The sequence below is a fragment of the Halyomorpha halys genome, unplaced genomic scaffold, assembly GCF_000696795.3.
Source record: "Halyomorpha halys isolate HHAL.00 unplaced genomic scaffold, Hhal_1.1 Scaffold854.1, whole genome shotgun sequence".
Classification (NCBI taxonomy): domain Eukaryota; kingdom Metazoa; phylum Arthropoda; class Insecta; order Hemiptera; family Pentatomidae; genus Halyomorpha; species Halyomorpha halys.
Genome location: NW_027115045.1, coordinates 305536 through 317137, shown reverse-complemented (window position 1 = coordinate 317137; position 11602 = coordinate 305536). Strand labels below are relative to the sequence as shown.

Below are 11602 nucleotides of genomic sequence, written 5' to 3'. Positions count from 1 at the left end.
ATCAAATATATATTTGATGGACAGCTTCATATATGTTTTAGTACCAATTTCTACTTAGTAAAAATGATAACTATAATGTCTTATTTAGGTCAAAAGAAATGTTTTCAATGATGTCTGAAAGTGATATATGAAAAACTAAAGAAAATTAATAAGCAATGAATCATGTGCAGTCAAATCTTAAATAATTGTTTAGTTAAATATATGAAATATGCAATTGCGTTGGTGAAGTTGACCATTGAAATGAAGCGGTCATTTAAAAAAGTCAGTTTATTCAAAATAATGAATTTGAGAATTTCACCAGATATATATGTGCATCTGACAATATTTTACACTCTTATATGTATGTATAATCTATAATGTATAAATAAAGTCGACATTGTATATGCATCTTATAAATATTCCTTTATAATATTTTATTTATTTATAATACTCCCTCACTTCCAAAAAATGGTTTTAAGTACTCTTGGTATTGGAAAATTTCAGTACTAGAATTGTAAATTTGAAGAAATCATGAAATATTATGAAGATTTGTATATAATTCGATTTTTTGTTTGAGATTGGTTTGTTTATCAATTATAATAAAAATATTTATTTATAAATCAGCATAATTATTTTCTAATAACTCCACTTCTACATTTTGGCCATTTTTAAGGATAACGTAATTTAAATGACACAGCTACAATGTTATTAAAAAGTTACAGACTATTCTGCCTTTGTTAAATATATTTTAGTCTATCAACCTATATATTATCCAGCTAATTTACTTTTTCTAATATTATTCAATTAATACTTCCTATTATAACCCTGTTATCACTCACTATATCAACAATACATTGTTTAACCTGTTGATAAAGTGAGTGATAAGGTTATAGAAACTATAAATTGAATAATATTAGAAAAAGTAATTTAGTTAGACAATCTAGACAAAAGTGAGTGATATCCTGTCTCTTGATAGGAATGTATGAGCTCCTATTACAATATAAATAGCTTTTCTACTAGCATGACTCAAGAAATGGCTGTTCTGTCCTAATTACTATTATCATTTTGAAACTATTTTTTTCTGCATTGAGCTATTAGAGGAAACCCTTGATCATTATTAATAAAATTTTAATACATTATTTCATTTTTAGAAGTTTCACTTCTGTCGGCCAGTCCCAAGATTGCCACAACTAGTTTTATTTTTTATAATCATGCTAAAAAAACACTATACATTTATTTTGTTATAAAATATAGTTAGAAATGATCTGATAAGAGTTTCTCTTATGATTAAAATACAATTTTTATAATTTAAAATATTGTTTTTGGAAATATAAGCAATACTGTTACAATATTATTTTTATTTATTTATTGCTATTAGAGTTTCCTATGGAAAACTATAATAACGTGAAAATATATCACTTCCAATTGATAAAGTTTGATGTTCCTTATTATTTTGTATATTATATTAATGGGAGAGCATGGGGCACTGTGGTAAGGCGCGATGCTACTAACTCCGAGGGCCTAGGTTCAAATCCGGCTGGGCAGAATTGTTTTCTGTTACACTGTAGCCATGAGTCAACCTGGTGCCCTTCTGGGGTCCACCCAGCCTCATAAATTGGGTACCCTTAATTGGGTAAAAATCTGGCGGTCAGGCGTATTCTGACAAAATCACCTCCTTGCACAACTGTTGGTCTAGTAAAACCACTTCCTTACAAAATACTGAACCCCTGATCCTTCATGGGTTGCAGTGCTACAGATTTTAATTTTTTTTTTATTAATATTAGAATACTTTTAAAAAATAGTAAAAAAAAATATAACAGCATTCCCAGCAGATAGGATCCCTAGTCTGCGTAATATGACTAAAGGCTCATGAGATATCAAAAAATAAAATATAAAAAAGTTTTACCTGCTAATATATTTAGAATTATTTTTATAGCATTTCTTGAGACATGTATAAATAACTTGGTAGTCAGTTAGTCATTTAATTTTAATTAATTATAATATAACTATGTAGACTCAGTTTTAATTCAAAGTCCTATTTTTTTACAGGTGATTGCTGAAAGGTCTTAAAAAAGTTCTATCAATGTCTGAAATATAGCTTCTTGAAGAAATCAGTTCTTATGCCCCCTTATAAACTGAATATAAGGGATTTATTGAACAGTGTGGATTTTTATTGAAATAAATAGTAAAATAAGAATGGTGACTTGTTTCCTTAGTTTCTATTATTAGGTCTGGTATGGTCCGCGGGGGTGTTGCTCTGTGTATTTATTTACAGTATTTAAAAGCGCTATTTCTTTTCTACAAGTACATTTTCTCAGTTTCCACTTATATCATCCACCATTATTTCATTTTGAACTCTGCTAGTTTCAAAAACCTAGATGGATAGTGAACTTCAAGAAAGAAGTAACTAAAATCTTCTAGAAATCTTGGGTAAGTAGCATTTAACAATATTCCTGTTCTTATTTTTTTTTTTTTCACTAGCTTAGATTCTCATATTAAAAAATCCTGACCAGCTTCTTATAACCTTTCACTATTTACTGAGTCCATCTAATTTTATATATGTTGAATAAATAAAATTACATATTTTTTTCTGACAAGGAGGTTGATTTGGTAGATTGATTGATATCAATATCTATTCTAATTTATATTTTGTTATTTTAATGTATCTCCACTGCTCTTGGCATCGGTAAAAAAACCATAATTGTGCAATTTAACACTTAAATGTATTGTTAACTAGGTTGCTAATTTAATCCAACACTAGTATCAAAGTTGGAAGGAAATAATAAATAATAGATGAAATATTGTAAAATTAAGTTAAGATTGCTCAACAAACTAATTAATAAACATTGAGTCATTTGAAAACTATAGAAATAAACAACTATACATAATTGTATTGAAAACGAAGAAATGGAATTTATAGGGAAGAATTGACGATAAAATTTTTAGTGATTGTTTTTATTTTCAGATGTGTAGCTGTGGATCATTGGATGGCAGGTAAGGTTCTAATTTTAGTATATGTACCACCGAAGCGAGTACATCTTTGATCCACATCCTTACCTGGGTCTAGTCATAGCACTGGTGGCGTACACACTGCTTGAGATAGAAAAGTTCACTGTCAATTGATTCTCACAAAGTTGTTTTTCTGTACACATACCTAAGATGATGGCCTATCTCCTCTCCTTCTCTCTAGCAATCTTAGTCTCTGCTTTATCTCGGCAACTAAAATTGTAACCTGATCCTAAATGGCTACACTGGTCCGTCTGCTTCATCTCGGGAACTAGAGCTGTACCTATCCTTATCAGTTTACTAATCTGTCCGCTTCATTGGCAAGCTGGCTCCTATCTTGACAGTTCTAGTCCGTCCACTTCATTGGATGGTATTTAAACTATTTATTAATATTAGTACGTTTATTTTAAGAAAATGATGTTTGATCTTAATTTAATAGTGTTTAAGATGTGTCTGGTATTGTTTCTGAGATATACTTAATGTCCCTTATTAAATTTTATTTTATTGTGTAAATGTGTCTCCCATAAGGAGAAATATATGAAATAATATAGTATACAAGAGATTAAATAATAAATTATTCAAGACTGATTGTAGGGGAGAGGAAACAAAAGGAGTACTTTTCCCAAGGATTAATATTTGAGAAAATATTTATTTCCAAATTAAGTAAAAAACATTTCTTTCTGATTTCTTATTGTTTTGAACTCAATTGAGTAAAAGAAATAAGTTAATATTATGAGATGATAACATTTGTTTCCTAAATATGTTATATAATTTGTAAATATAATAATGAATAAAGCATCATTGTTGATGGCAATATTGCTTTGTACAATGGTACACCACAATGTTTCCTTTGTTTGAGGTTTGCTATTGTCGTCCATTAGAAACACACACTCTTTGTCTTTTGTTATGAAACCCTTCCTGGTCTACAATATATAGACAGTAACAACATTTTAGGTAATATATTCAGATATAAATATTATCATCTCTTACCATTATTACATTTTATTGACTGAATTAAAAAGAAAAATTATCAAGTAGAAACAGATATTTTTACTTCACCTAAAAATAAAACTGAGGATGAAAAGTAACACCCTTCTAGCTTCTGCCAACCATGGCAAGAATTCTCCTCCCTCCATTCTTGTCATGAGTAATCACTATCTAGCCTCCTAATTTTGACTTTTTTACTAAACTGAGTTATATATTTTGATAACCTATGTTGATTTTTATAAACAATAGGGTAAATAAAAAAAATTGATTACACAATCCAAGTTTATATTTAAATACTTTTTTATAGCCAATATAGGAGAAGAAATTAATTTATATATTAAATAGGGTCAGGTTTTTAATATTATAAAAAAAAATTCTAACTGGCTTTATTTTTTGTTGTTGTTTTTTAGACAATCATATAATCTAATTTAGATATTTCAGATTTTACAATATCTATTACTTGTTGAAAATATAACTTACTCCATTTACAAATATAATTTAATCATACAACTTTAAATACTTTTATGAGATCTTTCGTCATCACTTTTAGCGACTCTTCAGTTCTATTACTCTTGTATCGAAGTATGACTGTACATCTGGAAACAATAGGATAGTTAAAATTATTTTAAAAAATTGTTCTTTTCTATAAGCTGTCATTAAATAGTGCTTAATGTCTGAAATGTTTGGCCCAATGTTCCCCATTGTTCAAGCCCAGTCAAACGAATATCACCTTATCTCCCACAGCCTTAACATTACACCCTCTGACATGGTCTTGGAAATGAGGAAACTCCATTTTGGATATGCCAATCTGAGACCAGTGAGCCTCTCACTGCTTACATTTACCGATGACATTGTTTGTTATTAGGATGATGGTAATTTTCAGTCGAACATCAGTAAATCAAAAAAAGAATTGAAGAACAATAGGGTCATAAACCTTTCGAGGAAAAAAAGTAATGAGGGTGGGAAGAAACCAAGGAGAATTATAAGCACCATTAGAGCTTAAGTAAAAACTCTTGAACAAGTTGTGAACTTCAAATACCTGGGTGCGGACCTCAGCTGTGCAAATCACAGCTGCAGCCAGAATGTTAGAAGCAATTAAGAAAGGATTTCTAATGAGGAGGTTGACAAGAAAACAAAAGTGAATGTATTTGGGTCTACATTTCTCCTCATTCTGAGGTACTCTTTGGAATCATGTGCCCTAACAAAGAAACATCAATTAAGAATGCAAGCATCAAAAATGAGATTTCTCCAAAAATTGAGGGAAAATGAAACTAAGTCCACCATACCATAAAGGAGAATAGAGTGAGATAGTTTGGATACCTCTTATGAATAGAACTTAAGCAGCATTGTGAGGAAGAAGTATAGAGCCAAAGAAGAGGGAAAGCAAGGTAAAGGTTAACCATGGACTAAATGGTAATAAGATGAAGTGAAAAAAGACCACCAGGAAAGGTAATAATAAAAATAATACAAATGAAATATAATAAGGTGACTAATGAAAGACTGGGGAAATTGGATAGAGCTTTATACAATTCTTCCTCATGCAACATAAATGGTTCAAAGAGGAATGTTCACTATGGATGATGATGGCTATGGTCTTATCCAGTCAATGGTAGATTTTATGAAAGTCCAGAACTTCAAAAACAACAAGAATGTTAAGTCATTAAGGAGTTTCCCCTCTCAAGACTGGTAACACGACCAAATTCAACCTCTGGCACAGTGATGAGTTAAAGTAACTAACAATTCACTGCTAAGCTTTAAACCCTTAACACAGTTTTTTTGAAAAGCCGGACTAAAAAAATAAATTTTTTTAATGTAAAAAAAAAAAAATTTAGAACGTTTTATTGGCAAAAAAAAACATAGGCTAAAGCTATATGTAGAGGATTATTACATAGAATAAACCATTCTTATTTATTTTATTATTATCACATTGTTGTTTTCAATTCTTGATTATATTCGAGCTTGAAAAATTGTTACAGCATAAAATAGAACACCGCTCGAATTATCTCGAGTGTGCACAGTTTGGCCTGTTTAGCGCACTCAAATTAACTCAAGCATACAAGTTAAGGGGTTAATATTGGCACATCTGAAAACAACAATATTTATTTTATTTTTTATTTAACCTATTCTATAGATTGTATCATGAGGCTGTGGTTACTTTTTGATAACCCTTCTAGTTTTGGAGTAATCTACAGAGGGAACAAAGTAGAGAAAGAAACACCTGTCTTCTGTAATATTTTTGGAACAGATCCATATCAAGATTAAATCCAACTTTTTTTTGTCAGATGTGTCACTACTAAAGCAAAGAGGCAATATATTTTTTTAAGAACTATTGTAATTTGTAGTTTTTATTTAGAAATTTAAATTAAACTGATTTTATGCACCAAGACGATTCTAATGATGATACCTTTCATTTTGCTGTGTATGTAATATCCGACAAAAAGAAAAATATAGGGAATAATCTCGCTAAGAATAATAATCCAATTGGTTTGTGAAGGGGTCAATGCACCAAAAACAGGATATATCCATTCATCATGACTGTAATTCTGGCTAAAAAACCTGAAATTTAACACAGTCATTATAAGGTGATTTTTATCAATTTATAACAAATAATAATTTTCTGTGTAATAAAGAAGCACTTACACTAAACTATATGCTAACATAAATACTGTTAGGAATGCAAGTGCCTTCAGTTTTGGTGGTTCCTCTCTAATTTCTACAAACATGTAAAGTATGGATAATGGCACTGGATAAGTATGCATCATATGATTTACAAATGGTGAAAAAACATCATCCATTATTTTTGGGTAAATAAGTTCTCTATCCCAGAAATATAATCCCCAAAACAAGATTGCGACAGCCTAGTAAAAATAAATAATTGAATGAAAATTATAGGAACAAATATTTTTATAACCCATTTCTTGCTTTAAAAAAATTATTTTTTTCATTTTAAAAGAACATGAATTTAGCTTTAAAAATTTCAATGAATGTCATTCCATTTGATTGATGATAATTAAACATTTTTTAAATTATAATTTTTATCTTATATTTATGCACGAATTAGAAGGAGATTGGTAGGACTGGCGGTCGAAAAATAAAAATAATTTTCAAATATTCATTGATAGCCTACGTTTCAACACACATTGGATTTTTAATCAATAATTCCTTTTATTGTGGTCTTTACCAAAGCCCTGTTCCAATGCACAAGCCCTGATTAAGACCTGTATTGTGGGTCCAAATGTTGGCCATCAATAAATAATTGAATACTATTTTTGTTTTTCTTGATTGCTGCCCTAACTGTCAGATCTTTTTGATTTTTATCTGTTTAATCATTAAGCAATGTAGGTTAAGTGCATAATAGTCTCATTAAACCCTATTTGTAAACTGGTAAGAGCTACTCCTTATGGAAGATGAATTTTTAATAATGATGTTTCATCAATATGCTATGAGAGTTTCCTATGGAAAACTATAATAACTTGAAAATATATCACTTCAAATTGATAAAGTTTGATCTTCTTAATTATTTTGTATATTATATTAATGGGGGAGCATGGTGGTACTGTGGTAAGGCATGATGCTACTAACTCCAATCCGGCTGGGTAGAATTGTGTTCTATTAAACTGTAGCCATGTGTCAACCCTGTGGGTTATGGAGCCCTTCTGGGGTCCACCCAGCCTCATAAATTGGGTACCCTTAATTGGGTAAAAACCTGGCAGTCGGGCATGAGTCTGATCAAATCACCTCCTTGCACAACCGTTGGTCTAGTAACAACACTTCCTTACAAAGTACTGAAACCCTGACCCTTCATGAGTTGTATTGGTACAGATATTATTTTTTTATTTTTTTAATAGAATAATCTAAAAAAATATAACAGCATTCTCAGTGGATGGGATTCCTAGTCTGCAGAATATGACTAAAGGCTAATGAAATGTCAATAATTTTTTGAAATGTAATAAATTAAATGAAAATATTTGTCTAACTATAACTTGCACAGACACAGTCAAAATTTCCATTTTACATATTGTGTAAGGTCATGATAGATTCGGGACTTTAAAGTCGTAAAAATTCAATTGTTTTTGCATATTTTTTTAGGGGTGGAGAAAATTTTAATTTTCCCTTCTATATTATGACATATTTTAATTTTCCCAGCTCTTTTGTATTGAAAATTTTCATTTACCTGTTAGGAATGATTCTTGACAATAAGTTATTTCATTCAAACACGACATTGTATCTATAAAAAATTCTTTTGAATTTCTTGACTTCAGAGGTTTTGATTTCACAGGAATAGGACTTGTTAATTGTAATAAAAAATAAGTAAATATAAAAAAAATTAAAATTAATTAAAGGAATTTTTTTTTCCTAGAGAAATTTATTTTCCCATATTGAAAATAAATTTTTGTTTAGAATATTAATACAATAAGAAATGTATGTTTAATGTATGTATGTATAATGTATTATTGGAAAGTCATAGATTTTAGAAAAATTAATATTTAAGATGTTAAGTTTTGTTTTTCATAATAGAAATTAAGATGTAATATGCAGAATTAACTAAAATAGATTATCGGTTTTGTGTTTCCTTGGTTGTTAGGACAATATTCAGTTTTCAAATTTACTTACGTGTACATGATTTCTTTTTTTTTTTTTAAATAATGGAAAATATCTTACCACTGATAGTGGAAAAACAACTGAGAAGAGAATATAACGAGCAATATTCCTCAGGAATAGTCTCCATAACAGAGCTCTCTCTGACTTTCTATAAAATAAATAATACCCTTCAAGAATATCTATCACTGAATAACTACAAAAAAATATGCCTTCCACAACCTGAAATAAATATATAACATTTTTAAATTGTAGAATCACTATGAGTTGTACGTTAGGCTATGGAAATGAATGCATACTCACCGTTACCCAGATACTGATTAAGTATCCCATGCTTGCTTTTCCATTTCTTATAAATTTATTTAGGACATTTTCATTGCCTGATAGCCACATGAAATACCCTGAATATACACAGCATCCTATATAGATAGACGTCAATATCGCATGTAAAATGAATGTTACTTGTTTATAATGATGTATTCTTAATAATCCTTTTCAAAATAGAAAAGAAAAAATTATTGATTGGTATTATCCATTAGCAAATCTATATTAAAATATCAATCAGATTATATAACACATCCATTTTCAATAATTACTATGTAAAAAAGATTTTTCCACCTAATAGTGGACCAACCCCTATTTCACTAATTATATAATTCTTTATTTAATGGTTCTACTCGTTGCTCATATTGTACTACTGTAATTTACATATATTCTGTAGTTCAGATAATATTATTTTTTCATTATAGTGTAAGCAAGGAAAGAATGAATTTCAAGTCTTTATCCCAGCATTTTAATTTGCACTTCAATTAAGTGCCTCTTCAAAAACAATGTTCTAAACAGCTTTTTCCTCTTGATGAATAATTGTTTCCTTTGATGTTACTCATAACCGACTTTTTTCAAAACTCTGCCTTTGTGATTTATTTCTAGTTATAGCAAATGCTAATCTTACTGTAAATTGCATGCCTTTCAGTACGAATGCAATGAACTATTACATAATGATAACTAAAAACTATTTTATGTAGTAGAGAGATGAGATTTCAGATTTTTACTTTAATATAATGTAAATTATTATGAGGAGAAAGTAAAAAAAAAAGAGATGATCAACTCATGTACCCCTTGATTTACAAAGCTTATAACTATTATTAAATTAATTATTTCTTTTCACATTAGAATAAAGATAATTCATCCTAGAAATATTATTTTCTGTTTTGACTTATTAAAAGGAATCCTGATAGAATAGAGATATGATTAAATTGAGAATTTTTAAGATTATTGTAGAACTCCACTCAACCATCTAATTCGGGACTTATACCACTCTAAGGCATCAAACCCATTTTTCTTTAACTTCTGCCATCTAGTGTCATGTTACTGAACCGTTTTAAACTGGAAATTCAGACTTTTTGATGCTTGGGACAAATAGGCTACTCCCTGTTAAAGAATTACAATATGAGGGCACATTGCATCATCAGTGTAAACCAACTTAATCCTCAGCATGATAGGTGGATCTGAAGAAGTCATAACGATATTTATCTGTCTTGCATTTTGGTATTCTGAACTAATTATTTCCTTTATTTTATATATTTTTTTCTAGGTCAAATAATCCATTTTCATATAAATAAAAAAACTAATAAGTACTGTAATAAATGCATTATATTGAATATAGGATCTTATTAAAAAAGTAGACAAATAATTATAACAGGGTCCAACAGACCCACCTGTCTTTTTACCGACTAAACAACTCTTGGTTCAAAAATAAAAAAACAATTTAGCTAGATTTAATTAAAAAAATTGTACTCTCCTTTCTTCAACATCAACAGGCGTTTAAAGTATTTATATATAAATATTTAGTCATTTTCTTTTTTATCTTTTCCAAATATGCTGGGAAAACGGGGAACAAAATAAAAATAGTAATGATCCAAAAACAGTTTAAAGTTTTATAAAATTACATATTGGATTTTACAGGAAAAATAAAAATATATTATTAGAATATGATCACAAACATATGAAATTAGGAACTTATAATGATAATAATCTTGACATATTTTTGAGTAATACGAAGGACAAAATTAGAATCATGGATAAAAAGAATGTGGTGAACAGAATAGATTGCAATGATTGTGATAAGATATATGTCAAAGAAACTAAAAAAAAAAATAAACAAAAATAAAAATAGTACAATGTTGGGCCATCACAACATAATTTCAATTTTGAAAACTCAAGAATTTTAGATACAGAAAAAAATACAAAAGAAAAAAACTTAAGAGCGAGTATATCTATATCACAAAACATTTTAATTGGGTGATGAATTTGAAGACCGACGTGGTTAAATTGAAGAGTCATTATGCAGACATCATTAATAACTTAAGCTTATAATAAAATGAAAAAAAAAATAATGGTGTGGTGTGTATGAGAAAAAATGAAAGTAAAAAGAAAAGAAAGATTAAAAAAATGAAAAGTGATAAAATATGTGGAAAGCTCAGCAAAATGAAAACATAGCAAGGATTAGGATGAAGGTCATTTTCGTTTCAGAGCCATAAAAATACCAAGGAGATAGCTAATGCTATCCCGAAATATTTTATGGTTTAAAAAATTGACAAAGTAAAATTTATGGATATTAGACATAGGGAGCCAGAAAGAGACAGGATATTAGAATTATAATAGGGTAATTTATATAATGTTTTAACTAATATTTAAATAATAATTGTTAAATAGGTTTTTATTATTTTATTATTGCATTGTTTTTCAAATTTGTAGAAGTACCCTGAAGATGGAGGACTCTGAAATATTGGTGTAGTGCAAATATTTATTATATCAAAGAAATATTTTATATTAATAATAATAGATTATTAATATTTTATATTAACAAAATATTAATAATAATAGATTATATTTAATAATGTATTTCATAGGAGAAAAAAGAAAATCACTAAATATTTATATGATGTAAATTGAACCTTTCCGAGGTAGAAGATTGATCTATAAACAGAATATATATAATATATAGGGAGATGGTCAGGGTTGCGGTCAA

General features: G+C 28.7%; 1 protein-coding gene across 3 annotated transcripts in view; it reads right to left on the bottom strand.

Annotated features, from left to right (window-relative positions):
• Positions 1–4341: 4341 nt before the first annotated feature.
• The window catches only part of LOC106686641 (androgen-dependent TFPI-regulating protein), an 8654-nt gene continuing 1393 nt past the window's right edge, over positions 4342–11602 (bottom strand). The window contains exons 2-6 of one of the 3 annotated variants that reach the window (XM_067052129.1): positions 8875–8990; positions 8635–8793; positions 6613–6830; positions 6377–6528; positions 4342–4568 (exon numbers count right to left, since the gene is read on the bottom strand). In XM_067052129.1, the coding sequence (XP_066908230.1) occupies positions 4519–4568; positions 6377–6528; positions 6613–6830; positions 8635–8793; positions 8875–8990 (695 nt within the window). In that variant the 3' untranslated portion in view covers positions 4342–4518. Of the gene's footprint in view, positions 4569–6376; positions 6529–6612; positions 6831–8634; positions 8794–8874; positions 9063–11602 lie in introns of all 3 variants that reach the window. The other 2 variants (XM_014430035.2, XM_014430037.2) reach the window with 2 other exon arrangements.